This window comes from Canis aureus, chromosome 30, assembly GCF_053574225.1.
Source record: "Canis aureus isolate CA01 chromosome 30, VMU_Caureus_v.1.0, whole genome shotgun sequence".
NCBI classification, from domain to species: domain Eukaryota; kingdom Metazoa; phylum Chordata; class Mammalia; order Carnivora; family Canidae; genus Canis; species Canis aureus.
In genome coordinates, this window is record NC_135640.1 from 19347602 (window position 1) to 19373065 (window position 25464).

The following is a 25464-nucleotide window of genomic DNA, read 5'->3' on the forward strand; positions in this document are numbered from 1 at the left end:
ATTCCTTTCAGATGTAACCCAAATTGTGTTTCTTCCATAGGGCTAGTCTACACTCCTTTAAACCTTACTCTTTCTTTTATTATTTTGGACCATATAGACCCATGCAATTTGTGTGTATGTGTGTGTGCATCTGTATTAAGTAGGTGTGAATTTTGTCTTCCCAAATCAATAGATTTTATGTGGTAAGCTAAATTGAAGTTTGCACTTACTCTGGAAATGATCCAAGAGATTAAAGCAGTGAAGCAAATTCATTTATTCCACATTTTTGGCCTTCTAATGGGTGATTCAACTGTGTCTAAGTAAGTTTTGCACATGTTAAAAACATTCACTGTGAAACACATAGATCAGAAAATAAACATTTGTAACAGTTGCATTTTTTGGATATGTCTGATTACTTTTTGGAAACTTAAAAATATTAGCTTGAGATAAATAGAAGGTATGATTAATCCAGGAAAAAAAATGATCCAATAACAGAATGACAGTATCAGTTTATTTACTTTTTGTTTTGATATAAGGGTGATGCATAGACTTGTGCTTATTTGCTGTTTAATTAGCTTGAGAGGATTGTGCAATCAGTTTAGTCCACATCTGTAACATGAGCTTTAAGCACATATTTTTTATGAGTGGGGAAAATATTAAGGATATGCTCAAGTTGAATTGGAAATACACTTAGATAGAAAAGTGGGAAGACTATTGAGATTCTGAAAATAGCTATCTTAGGTGGAACTAGATAATTTATAGTAGTTCACTTCAAATAACAACATAGTGTGCAAAAGTTTATTGCACTTCTTTTCCTAATTTTTGCCAAAACTTTAAGTATATAGTATATATTTTACAGCAGCATTCCTTTGAAGAAGAGAACATGATAAAAATGATTAAAAACAAAGGAAATGATCTCTGAAAGATCAACTGTTCACAATGAAATCAAAATGTATTATTTTGAAGTTACTTTGTATGGTGAAGATTATTTTTTGTGTTCACTCATACTACTCAGCATTGCAGTGGCTTATGTAAGAATAAACTGTTTTAGAAACCATTTTTACAAAAGTCTCAGTTTCCATGCTCCTTAAAGTGGAATGGGAAAACTGCACGACTTTCATGTTGGTTCAGGACCACCCTACTGTAGAAAACTTTGTATCCATTCTGTGAACCTCCGGACCCGGGCATACACCCCTGGACGATTAGGCAGTGCACACTGGTATCCAAATGATGTCACACCAGCCAGGAACCACCTGTTGTTTTCTTGGCACATTAATGGTCCTCCTGAATCCCCCTAAAGAGAAAATTGCAAAAGAAAATTGTAGATGTGTGTCAATTGGTGTAAAGATCTAAGGTTATTTTTAGCAAATCAATTCAAAACTAAAGATCAAAAATATGATTTAATTGCAAGTCATCTGTTTATCTCCTGACCATCACTCTCTGTCAAGAATGAGAACCTTTGGCTGCTCATTAAGGACATGAGAAACTATGACAATTAAAACACAATTTGTATGTAGTTTTATACATGTAGTATAAAAGTAGTTTTATACTACTTCATGATGTAATTTTATAGCAAAAGTTTCCATACTTTCATTATGGCATTTGAATAGGTACTAAGAAATTCTCTAAGGCACAACTATGAGAAGTATCCCAACCAAAATATGTATTAAAAGCTGATCATTTTATTAAAAGAGGCATGATATGGTTTCACTCATAGGTGGAATTTAAAACAGATCAACATAGAGGTAGAAAGAGAGAGAGGCACACTGTAAAACAGACTTATAACTGCAGAGAACAGACAGGATTGCTGGAGGGGAGGTGGGGTGTGGGGATGGGTTAAATGGGTGATGGATATTAAGGAGGACACTGTGATGAGCACTGGGTGTTGTATGGAAGTGATGAATCACTAGATTCTACTCCCAAAACTAATATTCCAGTATATGTTAACTAACTAGAGTTTAAATAAAAACTTGAAACCAAAAAATCAAAGCAAACAGAAGTATGTTCCAAGAATTATGAGAGGCTTTGCAGAAAAGACACTTATTTCACATTGTGTGTTTAAAGAAACTAAAAACTCACACATGAGGTTGATTTTAGTTCTTTTGGGTAGGTTTTTTTTTTTTTTTTGTCTTTAGATGAACACAATCAGACATGAAAAAACCTTAATATTTCAACTGTAATAGACATATCAATGATATAATTTATGATAAGCACACATATTTTCACAGATTTTAAATGAGAATTGTTTCTAATTTTTAAATATCAATTTTAGCAGCTTTTAATAGAGTTAATTTCATTTGCACATAAGTATTTCTGTATAAAGCAAAAGAACATAATGCGAATACGTAGTACCATTACTTAATGATGGCATTGACAAATATTTATCTTATGTTAATTATGCAAAATTTTTTTATCTTTTTTTTATATATTTATGAAGGAATTTAAAGCCTTGTGTACTTTTGTTGCAATCCCTGGTATAATAGAATATTTCAATCCAAGTTTGTGTTAAAAAATATCCTGAAAGACTTTTTGTCTGATTCTTTATTATCTTTGGGACCATATTTAAGGGAAAAACCTGTGGTGTATAAAAGCACCTTTTCTTGCTTGGGTACAGAGGAACATAAATTGCACTGGCAACCATAGGTTACCTCTTTTCTAGATGTAACAAATGTGTTTGAGGGCAAGGATTGTGATTTTTATTTCTGTATCCTAAACCTTTATAGGTTTATATATAAACCTTTATAATATGGGTCCATAAATATTTATGGAACAGTTAAGGATAAATACAAGCTCAAAGAGATTATTAAAAAATAAACTCCAACTGTTTGGATGTTTTTAAAAGGAGTCATTTGGTTTTCTACATATTTTTTTTAAAAAAAATTCCATTTTTAAGAAAGACAATAGAATCTAGACATTGATTCCATGAATGAGGATTTTAAATTGTCCAACATGTACTGGGTCAGTTGCAGGTATTCAAAGGATCCACCAGCAGACTTGATGCCCAACAGTTGAGTTGTCTGTGTGGTTGAGAGACCTCTTATGTCTGGGACTGTCACTTTGCTCATCTAACTATACCATTTCAGCTCAGTTATGTGACTTCTTGTCTTCATTTGCTGATTTGTTCAATGAAGATATTTTCTTCTTCCACTATCTCAGAGATATGTATGGACTTCAAAAATATGAGTAAATGTCCAAAGTATTAACGTAAAATTTATGTTTCCATACCAGTGGTTTTAGCATGCTAAAACACACATTGCTGGGCCCCAGCTTTAGAGTTGCTGATTCAGCAGGTCTGTACTGGGGCCTGAGAATTTGTACCTACAACAGGTTCTCAGGTGATGCTGGGGGACTGGAGGCCATGCTTGGAAAATCACTGGTATAAAATAAGGCTCCACATAGTTAGCTGTTCATGTCATTCACTTAGTTCCATGTAGAGGGGACTTCTACAGCCACTTGTGGTGCCTTAAAATCCAGACAACCGCCCCGCAAATGCAAGCCTTTGGTAAGCCAGAAGATACTTAAGAATGTATGAATGACCAATAAGGCCAATTCTTTGCCACTGTAGGGGGGAAAATAATGCTTCAAAGAGCTTGTTCAAGTGATGTATCAATACATCAATACAATACAATGCTATCAATAGTAGCATTTTCGTAATTTTAAAGGTATTCTTAGTTAATCCTCTTGAATAACATAATATTAAATTTGAACAAAGAAAATCATGTGACCCTCTAGACTATCGATTATTCAATCATGATAACATATTACAGAAGATATTGCCCCATGTGTGGCTTTCTTACTTGCTAATTGATACCATAATTAGACTCTCTAGAAATCAGAGCCAAACATAAGATTTCAGAGCTCTGGCATGAGCGATGGGCTTAATGTAACTCTAATATCAGTAGCATCCATGGTCATATTTTCTACCTAGTACATGAGGCACCTGCCACACAATGCCCATTAACTGTAATTGAAGTTGTACAGCTGATTTCCCTTCTGAACAATAATTCTATAAATCTCCCTCTAAGTGGCAATATATCTTACCTTTAGCATGTTTTTCATTTTAAAAGGAATGTGTAAGATCCACAGATAAATTTTAAACAAGAAGAAAGCTATCCTATTTGTCTTGGATTTGCAAGTGTTCAACAAAGCAGAATAAATGTAAAACTAAACTGAAAGTTTAACATGATTTGAGACACTAGCTTAACTAGAGGATACATATCAAGATTCATCTGCTTAAGTGTCTGTTAAAAAAAGTCTTGTATCAAGTCGAATTATGGTGACATATGTGTTAATATATATAACAAGTTGTTTACTCTTTAACAAAGTGAAAGATTTTCCTCTGGTATAAATCCACGTTTGTAAATTATTCATTTGCTCAGTACTGCTATCAGGTTTAATCTAAGCCAGTAGATGTTAATGCATCAATATCTTATTAATTTTCAAGTACATAAAAAATGCTAGAAAATTTACTTACAAAGTCTCATAGTGAAAATTGTTAATATTTTGAGTGCTTATTTAAATGGCTTATATGTATTACCTGTTTTTTAAATCTCTCAATAAAAGTTAAGTGACTTGTCTGAACTCTCACTCATAAGTATTTAGGCAAGGGCGAAATAAGAGTAGTCTGAGCACAGAATCTATGCTTTCATGACTACTCCATGCTGCACCTAAAAAATTAATAATAATTCTAAAATCTGGAGGAATTTACTTTTTATTTGTTGAGCATATGTAGATTTTAATGGAGCTAAATAGCTGGCTACATTATTTCTAAGTGATAAGATGTTTTTGTCTTCAATGAGGGTAGTTTGTGGGTAGGAGTTTTCTCTGGTGGTCACCCAAGTCAAAAGCCATTGATACTTCAAATATATTGCAGTGTTGACATTCAGCAAGTTCATATTATTACATTTCTAAAATGAAATGTCAAAGATAAGATGAAAATCCGAGTGTAGGAGTCCCAGGTCCAGGGTTATGGCACGCTGTTGAGTAAGTTCTATTTTTAACCTTCTTACAAATGGTTTGCTGCAAACTGGTTCTAACCAGGCTATCCAGGCTGGTTTACATGCAGAAATTATTTCTTGTCACTAGACCCCTGGCCCATACTCAAAACCAGGGTTGAAAATTAGAAGCCAATAGGTGAAATTGGCCTTCAGACTGGCTTTTTGTTTGTTTGTTTGAAGTTTGCACAGGGTTTTAAAGAATTAGAATTAGATTTAGCTAAGGTCAACAGTGGGCCAATACTACATATTTTACCTATCGTACACATTCATATTTTATGCCTTGGTTCTAAAGACATCCGATTTTAATATTTGTTCTTAAAAAGTAGTTTTATTTCTCATGCGCACATCAACTCCGGAATACTGTGCAAGTAGGCACAAATTAAAAAAAAAAGAAACAAACATAGTCCCAGTTTGGGAAAAGAAGAAATCAGGTCAAAACTCTGATGATTTCTTTATTCCCTAATCGTTGTGAAGCAATAAAATCATGATATAGCAATGCTTTCTGGAAATACAGGGTGAACAGTTTTACATATTTACCTGACAAGAATCTATTCCTCCTTCTTCATAGCCTGCACATACCATATTTTCTGTAATGTTATATTCTGGCATCTGTTGTTGGCATTTCTCATTTGATAGAAGAGGAACATTGGCTTCTTGCAATATGTTTGCAGTAGGACCTGTTCAAAATGGTAATGCAGCCAGCCAGTCAGAAGTGATCAACATACATCACTGAATGAGCCACCATTATTCTTACTTATTTCAACAGTTCACTCTCATTATCGAATACTGTGTGTATATATAATGAAACTAAATGCTAAACCTTAGTATTTTAAAGCACATAATAAGGCCCATCTGTGGATTTTGCAAAATGGATAACAGTAAAGCACTTCTTTAGTTCCCAAGGGCTAGCAGGGATGGTGGATTGGACTAGACAGGCTGTAGGCATTTTCAGTAATTTCAAATGGTTACAGTATTGCTCATGGGGGGGGAAAAAGCCCACTGACACAAAGAGTTTCATTTATGGAAATTAGCAACAACTCAGAAATCCAGGAGGCTTTTCATGTGGCACCTGAAGAGGTGCTCCCTTAGAATGGCATTCAGCACCTTTGTGATGCTATGTGAACGAGCAGGTGCACACTGAGCAGAACACAAAGCTCAAATGAACTGTGCCCTGGTCTAAGGGCAATCAGCTTGTTATCCTCATGCAGGGGAAGAGAAAGGAGGCATTTTGCAACGGAGTATGCTTCCACGCTTTTTACAAAATGACTCCTCTATTGGCGGCATGACTCTCTGTTTACTGAAATACTAATCCCAAGAGAGATGTGAAACATGCAGGTGTCTAGTGCCTCAGAAAAGGCACCTGATAAGCACTTTCTAATACTTAGCAATTCTATTTGGTTCCTCAAGAGAGGCAGAAAGTTGATGATAACTTAGTACATATGACAGCCAGCGTTGCTGCAAAAGTGTTTGTGACTTCATTTCCAGCCAAGTTTAATCCACACACTGAAGAGTGTGTGTGTGTGTATACATGCACATATGTATATAATTTAGGTGCAAAGCCATCTATGTATGACTCAGTGGTGTGTCGGTAAATGTTTAATACTGGTTTTTAAGACAAAAAAATCTCCAATATGTATCATTTGTCTTATGGAAACACCCGAACCATGGCCAATTTCAAGGTACCAGCATGACTGAACAGGAGTTGGGAACTGTGCACAAATGGGAATTTCCAGCTGGTGACAGTGACTCCAGCAACAAACCACTGTCCTTAAGTTTGACAGTGGACTTTAGGAGGTGAAGATGGAGGAGGGAATTCAGCATCTCACTGTCATTCATTCTATGAAGATTGAAGATGGGTTGGTAGACTTTAGTTTTTATCACAAACAATTATAAAACCAAAGCCCATTTTGCTTCTCATCAAGGAATAAGAAAGATGGGTATAGGATAAATCTCTTTGGTAAAGAAAAATTTGAGCAGTGTTCTTATATTTAATATTTATTTGTCAACATGAATTGCCTTAAGGATAATTGAGAATACACACTTAAAAACATACATAAAAATGTCAATAAGCTTATTTTAGGTTTACTAATTGCCTTAATTTAACTGACTAATATTACTTCATTTCTTCCTAGTAAACAATATGTTCATGGTTTTCCTAGCTATTAGGGCAATATACTCAAAATGGGGGAAGCTGAGTTTTACACAATTAAGCAGCTGGAAATCATAAGCCAAAGTTTATAAAATTCATTAAAATTTCCATCACCCAGGAAGTATTTAAACATGATCTGACTGTTTATTCCTAAATGAAATTGATCTCAGATACAGATTTTCCTTGGCTCCATACCACTCTTAGAGACCTTTCTTAAGTCAATTAAATGCATAACTTTAGTAACAATAAGTAAATGTGAGCCAAGTTTACTCAGCTCTTAAAAGAAATTCCCATTTCCTACCGAATAAGGAGTCTTAAATTTTGTTAGTGGATAATTTGTTTTTGAAGAGTCTACACTGTGATCATAAATATCTTTTAGTTTGAAGTCTCATAGAGAAAATATCTATCTAGGAATCATTTTTACTCTTTAGATTTCAAATTTAATAAATCATAGCATTTTTCAAATGGAGGAAATAAAAAAAGATACAGTCTTTGACTTCAATGCACTTTATGGACAGCAGACATGAGGCATTTCGGCAAGATAATGTAATTGTGGTGGAGAACCTTTGTCGAAATCATCAGGCAAAGATTTGACATAGAACGTCATCCTTTCTTTTACAAGGAATAAGAGTGTTTTAATTGTGAATGCTTTGCTTCTGGTAGTACAAGTTTCTGTGGCTTTTCATCTTATTACAATTAGGATTTTTAAATATCTCAGCCCTGATCTGTTGTGACTCCAGAGGTCAGGTTCTCCCACCAGACTATATCGTGCCTTTCCTTTGTTTAATGGGTAGTCAAAGTTCTGCCCTAGATGCAATAACTCCTATTAGGAATTCCAAAGCTGGGACACCTGGGTGGCTCAGTGGCTGAGCCTCTGCCTTCGACTCAGGGTGTGATTCCAGGGTCCTGGGATTAAGCCCTGCATCAGGGTCCCCGCAGGGAACCTGCTTCTCCCTCTGCCTATGTCTGTCCCACATCAGGGTCCCTGCAGGGAACCTGTTTCTTCCTCTGCCTATGTCTCTGCCTCTTCCTCTGTGTCTCTCATGAATAAATAAATAAAATCTAAAAAAAAAAAAAAAAAAAAAAAAAAAAAGGAATCCTGAATCCAGCATATTTTGTAGTTACATTTAGAGAAAATGAAGTACTGGAATTTTGTAAAAAATTATGTTCGGTTAGTTTTAATATGCATCTTTTCTGTGTTTGGAAAACATCCTGTTAAATAAAGCCAAGAGTCAGTTCACACTCTTGAGTGTAAGATTCGTGCCCCTTCTGAGTAGGCTGACTCAGCATGTTGAAGTTAAAGGGGAATTCCCTTCTCATTTTTTAGGGAATGTGAGTGTGAGACTTTATATGATAAATAAAGAGGGTTTTATTGATTTGGAAAATGTAACAGGTAATAATTTGGCTTTTGATCAGACTTTATCCATGTGCTTTACAAAAATAAATTTCGTGGGGAGACTGTGTGGTGCAGTTGGTTAAGTTTTGGACTCTTGGTTTTAGCCCAGGTCATGAGATCAAGACCCATACGCATCAGGTTCTGCACTCAGTGTGGAGTTTGCTTGAGATTTTCTTTCTCTCTCTCTCCTTTTGCCCCTCCCACTTGTGCTCTGTCTCTCTAAAATAAATAAATATTTAAAAAATAAATGTAACCTTTGTAATACTTACTTAAATAGACATATCTTTTCTCTTTATCAAAGTATTTGTAATACTAAAACCAGTCACTAAGTTTGAGGGATGCTTGAACTCTCCCCCAATAGGGATCATAGTTTTATAGGATGTTCAACACAATCTGGAATTTTTTTTAAAATTATACAAATACACAGCATATGAATATAACAGTGCTTTTAAGAGCTACTGCTGAAAACTGTTATAAGAGTTGCAAAAAATATGTTGAAAATATTCACAGGCTAGTATAATAGCATCCTTCTTACTAGTAGGCATTTTCTTTTTGTTGAGTTTGATGATTTACCTTGATATATAACCCTCCCCCAGCCAGCAATGGAACAAAGACTTCCGGGGGGAAAAACTTGATTTTCTTCTGGTAAACAAATAGGTTGTATATAATCTGGAAAAACAAAACACAGATAAACATGCATTTCTAACAAGTTTTAAAAATCAATTATTTTCAACATTTTATCTAAAAAAATGTATTTTTGTTTTATGCAGCCTGAACATTTTTTAGACATCAATCTTAGGGGAAAGAAGCATCTCAGGGTGGCACCCTTTGACAATGGACTAGGTATCACTGGTGGTCTTTCAAGATCCTTTTCTACTTTCCTAAATACTCATTAAGAAGATAAATAATGTCTTAGCTCTAGAGTTGATCATTTATATTTGATTTGATTTGAAGTAATCATGCTATCTACAGAGTCAGTTCTGTGAAAATCTTGGTAAGGCTGTTCTTCAGGGTCAATTAAGAGACACTTGGACAAATGTTCTGAGGCTTGTTTGATTTTCCTCAATTATCTCCACATTAAAAAAGCTTTTAGGTGACTGCTTTACAGAGCACTTATGGAAGCGTCAGTACTGGTCGCCGACTTTTAAAGCCCTTCTCCAACAATTTACAAGCTGCCTGACATTTATTAAGCACCCAGTACATGTAAGACCCGGGGCAGACACAAAAATGAATAAGATATGGTGCTTACCCTCAAGGACAGGGCTACATAATTAACCACAGTAATAGTCTGCCTTTGCTAAGTGCTCTAATACATGTGTAGACCGAATTCCATGAGAGCCCAGAAATGGCAGCTCTTTCTCCTCACTGGGGGTTGGAAAAGTCTTTGGAGTAAACTTTATACCTTCAGGATATAGGTTACTCCATCAGGTGATATCTTGCACATTATCTAGGTATTTGGAGGAAGTCTTCCAGCTGCCACTCTATTAAGATTATTGAATCTCCTTCAAAAACTTTGTTCTATGGATATCTTAATTCTTACTCACTTTACTCTGAGAGTATATGCTCTTCCTTAGTTTGTCCTACTCTGTACTTCGTGGTAGGTGGACCTGCCTTCCTTTCATGTGAGAAATAGAGAAACCATGCATTGTAACATTATTTTCTCTGGGCTGCTCCTTTGAGTTTATTATTATAGGGGGCTCAGGACATTTTATTCTGCGGACCAACTTTCTAGAAATTTGGATTTAAACACCTTGATGAAGATAATTGAATATGTTTCGCTCCATTCCTCAATTCCATTTAAATTATAATGATTTCTATAACAAATTATCCAACTCTTCTGGACTATTAACTCATTGGTACTTATAATATTGCAAATCTAATTTTGAATTAATTTGGCCAGATAAGATAACTAAAACTGATTTTTTTTTTTTACCTGTGTAATTCACTTTAAAGTCAAGATGCATCACAGCGATGTCACTGTCCTTTGTTCGTTTATTGTAATGTGGGTTTATGACAATTTGATCTATCAACCGAGTTACTACTTGAGGAGAAGTCATATTCGATCTCATATGCAGGCCTAGGATTGCTTTCCACTTAGATGGCTCTAAATTTCTCCTGAAAATTATGAAAAAGACATATAAGCAACCCTCCATCCACCACAGTTACTTTTGAAAGATCCTTGTAGTAGGTATTTCAGAACTATGTGTTCCTGTCCTAAAATATTCTTGAGTTTCTCTGAATGATCCTTCTTCAAAAAAGACTTTAAAAAATATGTGTTATTTTTAAATTAAGTCTCCAAGTTTTTCCTAACATATGGCCAAGTTAGAGAGCCACACTGCCTTAGATCCCATTCCATGGGATCTAAACACCTTGGTCCAGGGTTTCTTCAGGCAACCCCAGCAGCTACGGTAGCAATGGAAGGAGGTTCAGAAGCATTCTCCTGTCTACAGGGTCACTGAATTCACACAAAGTTAAGACAAGCAATAAAACCTATTATGATGTCTAAAATCTAACATACAAATTCCAGGGATTTTCATACATAATAAACTTGAGTAATTTTCCACACATAGTGTTGGCCCTTGATAATGAATTGGTAAAAGATAACATTTGTGTTATAGGCAGATTAAATGACAGTTTGGAAGTGTGCAGGGACTTCTAACTGTGCTTTTGGCCTGCAACATTTTTACACCAAGAAACTACTAGTGAACAGCTGGAATTAAGCCATATTCACAATGAAGTCAAAATTCAACAACTGCTCTTTTAGATGAGCTAGTAATTTAATTCTTAATAGTTATAAATGCCTCATCTAATGTGGTCTTTCAGCTCTTAGAATCCAAGTCACTTAACAAATATATAAAGGGCATGAAGTTATTTCAAGTCCATTTGTTTATCTTTCTACCTATCCATTACTTTGTTGAAATTAAACAAGGGATCATGTTTGATCAGGTCACCAGCATCGGTAAAGCCAATGAATGCCCAAGCATCCAGGAGACGTCCACTGGTAACCATGCTGCATTAAAATAAGAGGAAACTTGCTCACATGCTTTACAGAATAGAATAACACCCATTTACAGAGAACCTATTTTGTGCCAAGAACCATGCCACATATTTTGACTGCATCAACTCTTTTCATTTTTGCCACCAGGCTATGGATGTTACATTGAGAATAAACTGGGTGCTGATAGTTTAAAAGGTGCCTAGAGACTTGAACTGGGACTGTCTGACTTCAGAAGCTGTACTTGCACCAACATAGTGGGGTGCCCATAGGGGCTATGGGCAGGGTTGTGTGGGCGGGGTTGAGAACATCAGGGGAGCATTGCAGGGAGAGATGTTCTCTGCCACTGGATTATCTGGGCTCAGGAAGGGGAGGATGTCTATGCTCCTAGTGGTTGGTGGGAGCTCCTTCAATGGACAGATGCTGCACCAGGAGGGTATTATGGTACTGTGAAGGCTGTGTTTGCTAGTCAGGAGGCCTTTTCACTTTCCCCTCTCTAGGTCAGAGGAATTTCAGCCTAGCCAGACACACTGATAATTTCAGATATTCTAACTGCATTCACTCCCACTGTGCCCTGGGACTCCTCTGCCCACACTGGCTTACTCAAAGAGAAGGGATAGCATTAAATCTCTTTCCTGATATCCTATCTTCGAATTTCTTTCTGTATCACACATTTGAGTACATTTTCTAAAGCTCAGCTGGTCATGGTTGTCACTTGATTGGCCTATCTGTTATGGCTGACAGGTAACAGGTAGTTACTCTTTTTAAAGAACTGTATTTTTTATGAAACATTTAATATATGTTAACTCAGTATTTAAAAAATATTAATTTAACAGTTGCCGCACCATGGTTCTTACTTTGCTTTAATTATATTTATTTATACACATTATATTTTACATTATAATTATATTCTATATAACCAATGCATTATATTAATGTTCATATTATAAATAACATTAATTATATTAATGGTATAAAATTTGGTCAAAGAGAGTATGAACTGGGCAGCCCAGGTGGCTCAGCGGTTTAGCGATGCCTTCCGCCCGGGGCATGATCCTGGGGACCCAGGATCAAGTCCCACGTCAGGCTCCCTGCATGGAGTGTGCTTCTCCCTCTGCCTGTGTCTCTGGCTCTCTCACTCTCTCTCTGTGTTCTCATAAATAAATAAATAAATAAATAAATAAATAAATAAATAAATCTTAAAAAATAATAAATGAAACCCTTTAAAAAAAGAGAGTATGAACTGATTATAGAGTTCTATTTTGAAATTAATAGAGTGACTTAATTTTCAAAAGTGACAAGATTGTCTTTTACATATTTTATCCTCAGAAAACTTACATGAAAGTTCAGAGAGGTATATGCAGTCATTTGCTATAGATTTAACTCAATGATAAAATAATGCAGTTTAGGGATGCCTTGGTGGCTCAATTCGTTGAGTGACTCTTGATTCCAGCTCAGGTCATGCTCGCAGGGTCATGAGATCAAGCACTGTGTCAGAATCTGCACCCAGTGGAGAGTCTGCTTGAGATTCTTTCTCTCTTTTCTTTTCTCTCTGCCCCTACTTATGCACTCTCTAAATAGATAGATGATAGATAGATAGATAGATGATAGATGATAGATAAAATCTTTAAAAAATGCAGTTCAGATAAAATAATGCAATTCAGTAGCTAACCTCCCAAATTCTTATCTCTTTTGTAGGTACTGTACTCCTTCTGAGAACAATAAATATTAGTTACTGATATGAGAGAGCTTGTAGGTAGCACAAACTTTGTAATCACCATTTTGTCTTGTTATTTTAAGGTTTGGAGTAGAAAACCAGTCCGTGAACCAGACCATGAAAATTACACATACATGCTTCAAGCTACTGGTCTAATTAAATACAAGTTACAAGAATATTAATCGGATACATTCTTAATGAGTTCCAAAGTTGGTATAGGGCTACATGGAAAATAGACTTTTTCTCATGTTTTTCTTTCTCCTGAATCTGTAAATTGTACTTTAGGAAGGAGATACCCCTCTAATATTTATCCATTATATTTCTCTCTCAAGTCTCGGCCCACATAACTTTTCATGTCTCTGTGCTTAGCTTCCCCACAAGCCCACATTAGCACAAGCACTAACAGAATGACTACATCCTACTGCAATCTTAGTGCCTTATCTCAGAAGAAAGACTTGAGAATACAGAAGGTATGGCCAGTGTTACTCAATTTTATGGATCACCTGAAGTATTTGGTAAAAATTCAGATTCTTAATTTGTACCTCCAGAGATTCTAATTTGGAAGATTGGAGTGGAACCCAAGAATCTTCACTTTGTAATTACTATTGGGATATTGAGCAATATAGAATCCTCCCTAGCTTTTCCATTCAACCAAAGCCAAGAGATAGGAGAAGACAGCCTTCAGGAAAAATCGCTACAGATGGGGGGGGGATACTTACTATGTTTTAAAAATATATTTGTCTCAAAGCATCTACATGCTAGTGAAACAAGGGAAAGTTATAGGATAGAAAACAGGTGAAGACAAGAACAGGAGATAGCCCCATTGGATAGGCAAGTGCCAATCTGACACAGGCTAAAGATGGCAGAAGTAGTGTACCTTGAAGCAGGGGACATTGGCTGAATTTCTGTTGCATAACACCTGTGCCTGCCCTGTTCATGCAAAATGTTTTTCTTAGTAGCAAGAGAAAGAAAGGCACAAACTGGGAGGCAACAGAAAGACATGTATTCCTGACTTCTATCACCTCAAATACTAGCATGATTCTTGGTACACAATAGGTGATCCTTAGATGTTGCCCCAGATGGGAGGAACTAGTGCTATGACACTCTAGGTTGCTGTGTGCTGATGTGTAAATAAATTCCCTACTCAGAGTGTGAGGATGTCCATTTTTATATGGGATTTTCATTGAAGTAAAAAGTAAATATGGCAAAATAGTTATGACAGAGCAGCACAATATGCTGAAAGGAAAAAAAAATCAGTGGGTACCTATAAGTCTAAACTGAATTTTTTTTTTGTATTCTATCATTAAAGAAGATTGTACTTTAGTCAAATCTGCCCACTGCCAACCCCAATGTTTACCTCCAGCACAAAATTTTAGATCTCTATTATTATTCTCCACTAAATGGAAAAAGTATTACTCAATGAAATAATGAAATCCATTAATGAAAGCCATTTGTCCAGCTTTCTCAGGCACAATCCTAGGGCCACCATTGATTCTTTCTAACTGGGTCTTCCTGGCTTCACTATTGCTCTCTCCCGATGATGTCACTCTTTGTCTTCCAGATGGTCTTTCATCCCATTTACCATAACCTCCTGAGTCCCCGCCAGAACCCAGGATCTGGTCTTGCCTGCATCTCTAGTCTTGTTCCTACCTCTCTGCCAACCACTTCCTGGCCAGCAACAACAGCAGCCTTCTTGAAGTTTTTGGAACAGGCTGATCTCACTCCTACCCCCAGAGTATTCGAGTTGATATTACCTCCTGGGAAATTTGTGTTAAGTTTCTCTCTCATCTCTTTAGATTCTCCTTGGATTTTCATTTGTTGTGAAGCTTTCTGTCACTACTGTATCCAAATGAAGCCCCCTGCTCCTATCATTTGCTTTCTCCTTATACCACTTTTTCTTCCTTTGCTGCACTTATCACTCCCTAAAATAAAATATTTGAGTATTTTTCTAGGGCAAGGACATTGTTGGTCTGTAGAGCACTATCATACCCCAAACTTAGAACAACGCTTGTTCTAATCTGTTCTAGTCCAATAATGTGATTCAAGATGATAAATCAGTTTTCAAAGTAAAAATAATCTCAAATATCTGGCACTGGAGCTTCTAGGAAATATTATAACTTTTGGGTGGAATTACAACTATAATGAGATATCTGCTATTAAGAAATATGTTATTAAAGTGCTTTGCCAGAGGCAGGGGTGGTGTGTGTGTTATTGATGAAGGGAGTAAAAAATAAAACTAAAAAAACAAAAACAAAAACAAAAAACCCAAACAAAAAACACATGAAAAGAAAAATACATTATTAAAAATAGAGTTAACCGAATAGCATCAAGGAAATAGATTATAGGCCAAGAAAAACTTCACAAACACATAATTTTAAGGGACAGACATCATATTGGAAATTGGTAAAACTGAGAAAGGCATTGGTTTATAAAGTCCTAGTGATACAAGAGAATTTTAACAATTGAAAAGCTGACAAGCAGCTCAAACTTGAAATACCTTAAAAAAAGTAGCCAAGATCTACTCTAAACCAAAAACCAGTAAGTCTATAGTAATTTTTGTAAATCAAAAATAAGTGAATTTTCTTAGGCTGGTAGAGATTTCAAGATTAAGTTAGTGACTTACTGGTTTTTGGTAAAAAAGAAAAACTATTATAGAATTTCCGCAACCTGAAGGAAATAATACATTGAACTTTGTAAAGCCATCAAATAGGTAGATATATAGAGAAATGAATAAAAACCATGATGTTTATGTATTAGGGTAAGTTTTAATAGAAACAAAATAATTTTCTAGGTACTATATTTGTGTTTATTCTGTGTCCTAGTCCTATTTAAAGTATTTGAGGCACTCAAATGAATCCAAGTTTTAAGTTGTAATAGAAGTATCAATTAAATTATGTTATTTTATATACCTAACTACTCAAAAAGTTTGCTTCAAAGCTTTATTATCAGTTTAATTAATTTGATACTAAACAAAATGTGAATAGTAGTACGTATTTCTTGCCATACCCAAAATACCTCATATATGAAATAACCTATTTTAGGAATATTAACACCTTCTTCGAGGAATTATTTCAATAAAGAATGAGATAAATGTATTTGGTCTTTTCTAAAGGGCTTCTTAAAGAATGAAAGATTGATGGGGTACCTGGGTGGCTCGGTTAAGCAACTGCCTTTGGCTCAGGTCATGATCCCAGGGTCCCTGGGATCAAGCCTCCGTGTCAGGCTCCCTTTTAGTGGGGAGCTTCCTTCTTCCTCTCCCCCTTCCTCATTCCTGCCCTCCACTTGTTCTCTCTCTCTAAAAAAAGAATGGGAGATTGGCAAGAGATCTCTCTATGTATAATTTCATCATTGATGTGTGTGTATTTAATACATGTGATCCAGACTATGAATCTACATATACCTGCCCATCTAAGAGGCTGAACAATGGTTGCTTCTGGAAGCAGAGATGGTGATTGACTGAGAAGGAGGGATAAGAGAATTTTGCATGTGATGGAAATGTGTCGATAGGAGTGTGGGATACAAAGGTGTATTCATTTCCAAAACTCATTAAATTGTGCACTTAAAATTATGTATTTACTCTATGTCAGTGGGAAAAAAATGAAAAACAAACATCAAACTATGACAAGTTTGCTTTATAGTGAGGGTTGGGAATTCTCAAACAACTTGTGTTCTAAACTTAAGCAAATCTACAAATATTTTGTGGATAGTAGGGACAGGTTTCTTACTATTGGGGACAGGTGCTGCAAACACAGGAGAAAAGATCAGAATGTACCCTGTGGTAATCTATTTTATTTGGAATTGTCATTTTGAGTTCATATTTGTAGGTGTATAGTTACATCTATTGAGAGGGTCTAGGAGTAGGACACAGCAGCTGTAGCAAGGAGCACACAAGATCTTGTTTTTTAAAATGTGGAACTAAAAATAGCTAAATGGAATGGGGGTTTCTTATAGAAAGCTTGATTTAAGGACTAAGGTAGAAAAAGCACAAGATGAACCTGGAACATCTTATTTTGCAGAAAGTAAAGAAGTTCTCAAAGCATGGAGATATATCAAGACAAACAAGTAGACAAGCTTGAAGGGTTTCACCAAATAGGAGGACTTTCTATAAAATAACTTGCTGTATTAAAAAATAGCCAAGACAAGAAAAACAGAAAGATAACCTGGTAGAAAGTGTCTTCAAGATTAAAGGTGTAGTCAGTAAATGCAGTGCATTATCTTGGATTAGTTTGTGGGCAGAAAACATAGAAACAAACAAGAAGGTTACAAAGGGCATATTTGGGACAATTGACAAAAATGAATACATACTATAGATTAGATAATTGTATCCCATTAATGTTAAATTTCCATGCTTTTGTGTGATTATATAGGAAAATATCCTTGTTCTTAGTAAAAATACAGAGTAAAGAGCACAATGTCTAATCCACTGCCAAGTGATTCAGGAAAAGTATTTCTCCAGACTGGAGAGAATGAAAGAATGATAAAGAAGTTTTCATACCATAAAATTGAAACAGTTGGTGGATCTCAGTGAAGGTATACAAACGTTCCCTGTACTATTATTTGCAAATTTTGTGCATGCTTGAAACTGTAGTAATACAAAAGGTTTAAAAAGGAAATACACTCAATGTCTCCCGGGAAAGAATAAGAATCTTCTTTCACAGACCTTTCCTGCACAGGAACAGGAGCACAATAGGAATTCTATTGTACATTTATGTAATTCATAGTATGCGAAAGTATTGCATCCTCTTACTTTGGTCCTGATAATCACTCTCGGGGGCAGATGTCTTTCTGAACACACTGTGGAGGAGGATACCGAAACAGAGCTACCAAGTGACATAAGGTCAGTAGCATTAGTAGGATCAAAATTCTGCCCTCTGGTCTAAAGTCAACCTTGCCTTTAAACCACAGTTGGTCCATGCTCTCCAAATCTGTTTTAAGGTTCAAAAAGAAGACAAACCAGTGACAGAGAAAAAGAAGAGGCATAGTGGAATTTCATGACATCCAGGAACACTGTGGCTGGGGGATGGGAACGGGAGTGTGGACAGTAAGAATGTATACAGAGAAGAGCTGTCCAATTAAACCATTTAACCACCTGCAAGTTAAAACACCTGCACCAGATATACATTTCTTGGGAAAGAGGAAATAATACCACTCAGTGGCTTTGGAGAGCAAAATGCAAGGTGGGCGAGGATGAGTTTGAATTCGTCACAATTCTATTACAGCTTACACTTGCTTGTTTGCTTGTGTTCAGATTGAAACTGTGAAAAGATATTTTATGTCTTATATGGTTAAACATGTGTTTATATTGGATGAAACTGTTTTTCCATTTCTTTTGTGGCTTGAAAAGATACAATATGGGGATCCCTGGGTGGCTCAGCAGTTTAGTGTCTGCCTTCAGCCCAGCGCGTGGTCCTGGAGTCCTGGGATCGAGTCCCACGTCGGGCTCCCTGCATGGAGCCTGCTTCTCCCTCTGCCTGTGTCTCTGTCTCTCTCTTTCTCTCTGTGTCTCTCATGAATGAATAAATTTAAAAAATCTTTAAAAAAAGAAAAGATACGATATGGGTAGCATTGACCTGCACTAAGTACATCTGTGAGATAGATAAATGAAAGATGTCACTAATATTACTACAAGCCTGGCTGACATTTAGAAAGCATATGTTCTGCAAGAACATCAAACGGACTAATTTAGCAAGTCCAAGGTTAATACGTGAGGTCGCTAACTTACTAAGATCTGTCTTTGTGCAATAGAAAATGACAATGAACCTGTAGCCAAAGATATCTTTTACTTGGAAATTGAGGTTTAGGTTACCCACCTGTGGCATACCAAGGCATAGAGCATGAATAGGTAAAAGTTAAAGTCATGTTTAGCAGGGGATGGGAAAATTGACTGCCATAGACATTTGTGATGTGGTTGAAAACAGAATAAAATATAATTATCAAGAGGCAGAAAAGTCACGAAGGGGTAGTTTAGGTATGGGACGGGCTGTAGTTTACTCACCCAGTAGAGGGTGTGATGTATAGAACCAAAGAGCTTTGGGTATAAACAGGTAGTACCTTGGGTAGTCCTGTTGGAGCCCAGGTGATCAGTCCAGTTGGGATCTAGCTATTGGGTCTTCATTTCAGATTCTTTGGGTTCTGAGTTCAACTTTGCTCTCACTCTGGTCCAGTGGGATCAACCACTCATTCCTTCTGCCCCTCACTCCCATCTCCCAAATAATTATCATAACCTTTTGCATCTGACAATTTGTCTCCGTCCATTCAAGAACTTTCAATGTCCGTGTTGGTAGGGAGCTGATTTTTTTTTTTTATCTGATTAACTACAGCTATGTCTTCCATTCTTGAGCACATGTGGTTCTTTTCTCAAAGATTCTGGACGCTGGCCACAGAGAGGCTCATCCTAATCCTCACAGCTGAGGTCATTCTCTGGAGGCTTCTTTTACTCAAGGGCAGGAAATTGCCCTAGGTCAGTGCTTATGAATCTTCTATGAAGAAGCTACCTTTTTTTTTCTGGCCTAATTCATAAGTGTTAGAATGGGATTACCTAGGAAGGTGAAAGTAGAAAATCAACATGTTCTTGGGGCCTAAGAATATTTATTTTCTCCATCTTTTCTTCCTGTCCTTCACCTGCTCTTTTTTTCCCCTGTGGTACTGCTTAGAGTATGGCTGCTTCTAGAGGGAGAAGATAGATCTTGAATTCTAAGATCTACCTACTTTTTTAAATTAAAGACTTATTTATTTATTCATGAAAGACACATACACAGAGAAAGAGAGAGAGAGAGAGGCAGAGACATAGGCAGAAGGAGAAGCAGGCTCCCTGCAGGGAGCCCGATGTGGGACTCAATCCTGGGACTCTGGAATCATGCCCTGAGCCAAAGGCAGACACTCAACTGCTGAGCTACCCAGGCACCCCTTAAGATCTATCTTCTCTCTATGTATTTTGTCATATCATGTAATCAAAGAAGAGTCAAATCTGGTTTGATATTACTTCTAAGTTTTAGTTATGAGTAGCATCAAAATAGATCTCACTTGAGAAGGAAACATTTTTATCCTAATTCACAATGAAGTCCTTACATGTGAACTTCTAGAGCACAGTTTATTTGTAACATGAGGGCTATCTAAAGGTGCTTTTCTGATATTGACAATTTCTGAAATATTGGCCTGATTGATTGATAACCAGCACAACTTACACATTCAATATGAATTTTACACCTTTAAAAATTCTTACCTGTGTAGGTAAGAATTTTAATTTTTACATACGTAGGAAACACAATACTTGATGCAAGTATCTAATGAAGAATGAACCTCCATTTAACTTTCTGTATTTTTATATATGACTTTAGTGGGAATATTATTGATGCTATATAGTATCATAAAGAGCAGGAACATTTCCCTGAGTACGTGAGGCTGCATGAAGTGGGATGCACCATGTCTGCTGTGGTGTCTCAATTTGGAGGGGACACTGCGATGTCACACTCACCCATACACACAGTGGGCAGCAGACACCAGCCAGTCGTTGCTGATGAGAGAAGCACCACAGAGCAGATGGCCATTATAATAAAGAGAAACAACCCAGGGCCAGGCTCCTTCTTTGGCATCATTTCCTCCAATGATCTTTGGGCTGAATTCTCGAGCTACCAGTTTGTTTCCACACCCTATTAAAATAATTGAAGAAAGAGCATCTATTTTATTTTGATGGATTTCCTCTGATTATGAAAACTGAGTGGATCACTACAAAATAACCTCAGGTGATATGCCCCCTCTATTCCGAATTTTAAACAGAAGGCTTGAAGGAAAGAAAATATGACAAAATATTTACTTACACTTATGGTTACATTGTAGCAGAATCAATGAATCTTGGAAACATTGTTCACTGTAATAGAAGAACAATTAAATTTCAGAAATTGTGCACCTAATGTTTTAAAACAGAACATAATGCACATCATCTTATTTTTTTAGTAGAATTAACCTTCAAGTGTAAGTATCATATATGAAAAATGGGGAGGCTGATACACACAGCAAGAAAATCCTTAGTTTGAGCTCCATTGGAACTGAGTTTGAGCCCTTAACTCTACCACTTACATTTCATGTGATTTTGGATAAGTTACTCAGTGTCCCTGAGATTCATTTTTGTCATCCATAAAATGGGGGCAGTAGTACTTACTTTACTGGAATTTCGTGAGAAGTAAAAAGAAATGTTTGCACTGGAGTTATTATTGTGCCATACACACAATGATCTCTCAATAAATGATAGTTATTATTAGCTTGCTTTAACCAATCTTGCGTTTCATCATTCTATAATACAGAATATGTCTCAGTGTGGCTAATTGGAGAACTATTCAGTGCCTGCACTGTGTATGAGGCTGTAACTCTACTCAGAAAATTCAACAATGAATGAATCACGGGCTCTGCTTTCAAGGGAAATAAGCATATAAACAGGAAAATACGAAGTGTAGACATATATAATTTAATGACTCACTACCTGTTTAAATATTTGGATACAAACTTTTTTTTCAAAGCTAAGGATTCTATTTTAAACAGTAATTTAAACAAAGGAAAATAGTTTAAAAGTGTGTTATACTTCCTGACCACTAGGGATCAGTATAATACAAGGAATTAAATCACTTGCTCACACTCTCCCTGTGGCTACGCAGATATTGGTCACGTTGAAACAAAAACATACACAAACATGTAATGATTTCTACTTATATATTTAACTGCATCTGTTGCACATATTATTTAGGTGTTTGAAATTTTAGGGAAAAATTTCCCTAAAACAAGACTCCAAATCCATATGAGATCCCAAATACAATCAAAGCAATTCGGTGTTTCTGGAACATACATGGTAAGGTTTACTTGAAATCACATGCATTCATACTGTCCAATTGACATATCGTTGAGAATAGAAGGTAATTTTAATTGAAATATAAGAAAATATACTTATATTTTATCAATACACAATGTGCATGCATGTATATCTACCTAGATATGGGAATATCTATATATCTATCTCTATATCTATGTCTATATCTTTTTTTTTTAATTTTTTTTTTTAATTTATTTATGATAGGCACACAGTGAGAGAGAGAAAGGCAGAGACAGAAGCAGGCTCCATGCACTGGGAACCCGTCGTGGGATTCGATCCCCGGTCTCCAGGATCACGCCCTGGGCCAAAGGCAGGCGCCAAACCGCTGCGCCACCCAGGGATCCTTATGTCTATATCTATATCTATCTATATCTATCTATATTTATATCTATATATTTATAATTCCCCAAAGAAGAACCCTCAATTAACTCCCCTTCTGTTATATACTCATGGTTGAGAGAGAAGTTGTTTCTAGAATGCTTTCCAGCATACTTTCAAGTTCATCCAAACTCTTTCTATATCCATTACTCATCAGTGAAAATCCATGTTTAAAATGCCTCAGCATTCTTAGATATTAAATGATGCCTACTGCTCTGTAGTATGTACGAAACTGATGATATTCTTTTAGGCAACCATAGAAGAGTTGAATAAATTTTAAAAATTAAAGTAACTATTAAGTTAACCTGATAATGGAACTGAACTTTGCCCCTCACTCTCCATGCATTTCAGTTAGTCAAATGTTTCATGCGTAAGCATACAGATGCAGGAGCTTAGTGTAGAGGAATAAATTGCTTAGTGCCTGGTCAGAATGAGCAGTGAATCCACACTTCGTCCAGGTATATTTAGAGAGATTGGAGGAAAGTGGAATTACTGTCCTGGCCTTTGGTCCTGAAATCAGAGCTAACTTAGCCCTCTGGACATGAAGAAATATAAGAAAATACACTTTAGGTTTTATTAATAAGCAATGTGCAGGCATGTGTATCTACCTAGATATGGGTATATCATGTATGCAGTGACATGATCCTGTGTCTTTCTCTCAGCCCTGTGGGGCCCTAGTATGATAAACATGGATGGGTGTGTATCCATTGTACTCGACAACATGGGCTTTTTTGTTGTTGAAAAGGCTATGCTTTTTCTTTCTTTCTCCTTTCCAGAACTGCTATTTAAAGTGAGCTGTTGCCTTGGGGAATTTGGAAGATAACACAGTAGAGTGGAAAAGCAGAGCGATGTAGGGTTGCCTACGGCTTTGGAAACTTGTCCTAGTCACTTATCGACACCAAGCTTCTGTTCCTTTGGCCTTAGAGTAGAGCAATACTCCCTAAGTCATAGAACTCTTGCTTTTCTTCTCTTTTTCTTTTCTTTTTTTCTTTTCTTTTCTTTTCTTTTCTTTTCTTTTCTTTTCTTTTCTTTTCTTCTTTTCTTTTTTTCTTTTCAGACTTTATTTGTTTGAGAGAGAGATGGAGCACAAGCAGGGTGAGGAGCAGAGGGAGAAACAGACTCTACGCTGAGCAGGGAGCCAGCCCATGTGGGCTCCATCTCAGGAACTCTGGGATCATGACCTGAACCTAAGGAAGATGCTTAAAAGACTGAGCCACCCAGGTGCCCTTCATAGAACTCTTTCAAGTAACATAAACATACAGACAATAGGGACAGCACTGATACTGCCATCTTGACGATAAGCATGGAATAACCCACATCTGCTCTGAAACATGCATATGCTGAGATGAATTTTTAAAACCATTTATCCTTTGTCCTTTTTCTTATTCTTAAAAGTCTACAAGATACAAATAAAAGAAATTTTCAGTGTGCAAACTGCTCAAGATTGATAATGCTAATGTAAATTTAGACATGCTTATAGAAGGAAATCTCAAAATCTGCTTTCTCACTTGAAAATGCTTTGATTCCCCCCCATGAGACTAATAATATCAGTCAAGGACCAGCAAGCATTCATATGAAACATTCAATTGCAAAGTCCTTGGTACTAAAAATATTCCTTTATCAACTTGTTATACTGGTTCAGCTCACAGATATGATAACTTTTCATGAATAGTTGAATAATTACATAATTTCATTTTTCATCATTAAGTATGTTATACAAAAAACTGCAAGCTAATGCACCAGCAATGACATCTTAAATCTTTGTCAGTACTTATGGCTTCGTCTTGGAGTTACTGTCTCCTCCCTTCCCTGCCTCCCCCCTCCAGTTGGCCTTTAATGGAACTGTAAAATTCAAAAGCCCATTTCAACAAAAAAGTATCATTAATGCACAAATAGGAGAAATTATATAATCTAAGCTAAAATAGATCTTTGAATACAGGAAAGATGTTGCTTTTTTAACATTAGTAAAAGCTATAAAAATGAATCTAATTTTAAAAAAGAGAATATGTAGGCCCAATTAGAAGTCTGGAGTCCTTCACTTAATACTCATGTTCTATTTGCTAAGTACCATGACTTTCCCTCTTCTCTTGTCTTTGGTTGATAGCTAATTTGTGTCGTCCTCTTTAGTCTGACCAACAGTGGACTTACTTATCCCAGCTCTCACAATTCTTTTCCTTGGGGATTTACTTGTTTATGAATCTGAAGGTAAGGATAGAAAGGACAGAGAAGTAAAATTTATTGAATCTCTATCAGTGCATAGCACAATTATATATGAAGTATCTCATTTGACTGTTTTACTGTATACATGAGGATTAGGCAATGTTTTCAGATAGGATCAATTAGGTACTATTTGAGATTATCTGAATAATAAAAAAGTAAATTAATAACTTTCAAGATTTTATGGCTAATATGTGGTGGCATTAAAATCTAACAAGTTTCAAAATCTATCTTCTTTCCAGTTCAAGTACAATTAGTCCAAGAACAGATTTTGGGACCCACCTTGGTGTTAGTATTAAGCTGCCATTAGGTGCTGTGTTTAATTTCACAAATGGTCCACTCCCAGTAGAGAAGATTGGCATTGATGAGTTTCCACTCCTATGGAAAGACACATAGAGGCAAAACAAAACACAAAGATCCAAAACTTAAATTTCTAGTTATTTAATACTGTTGACACTAAAAAAAGTATGGGATTCCATACAAAAAGACTAATATTTTAATATAAAACTTCAAAAGCTTTGCTAGATAAAAGATGATATAAATCAATAGAAGAATTATCCATAATGACATGAAATATAATTTTAATTTTTGTGTAATATTTCTGGTTGTTTGCATGCTCAAATACTGTTTAACAAAATTAAAACCAGCGCATATATTACTTGGGTATCTGATTTTTTCATTTTACTTTTCTATGTTATTCAATAATTTCCAGAATGATCAATTTTAATGACAACCTCACAGAATTGTGGCACCATAATTTATTAAACTTTTTTCCT

General features: G+C 36.0%; 1 protein-coding gene across 2 annotated transcripts in view; it reads right to left on the reverse strand.

Annotated features, from left to right (window-relative positions):
* Window positions 1–1009: 1009 nt before the first annotated feature.
* TMPRSS15 (transmembrane serine protease 15) overlaps window positions 1010–25464 on the reverse strand; it is a 118046-nt gene continuing 93591 nt past the window's right edge. For both annotated transcript variants that reach the window (XM_077878862.1, XM_077878861.1), the window contains 7 exons: window positions 24971–25066; window positions 21051–21100; window positions 20708–20882; window positions 10455–10636; window positions 9095–9190; window positions 5514–5653; window positions 1010–1273 (listed from right to left, as the gene is read on the reverse strand). In XM_077878862.1, coding sequence (XP_077734988.1) covers window positions 1118–1273; window positions 5514–5653; window positions 9095–9190; window positions 10455–10636; window positions 20708–20882; window positions 21051–21100; window positions 24971–25066 — 895 coding nt within the window. In that variant the 3' untranslated portion in view covers window positions 1010–1117. The remainder of the gene's footprint in view (window positions 1274–5513; window positions 5654–9094; window positions 9191–10454; window positions 10637–20707; window positions 20883–21050; window positions 21101–24970; window positions 25067–25464) is intronic.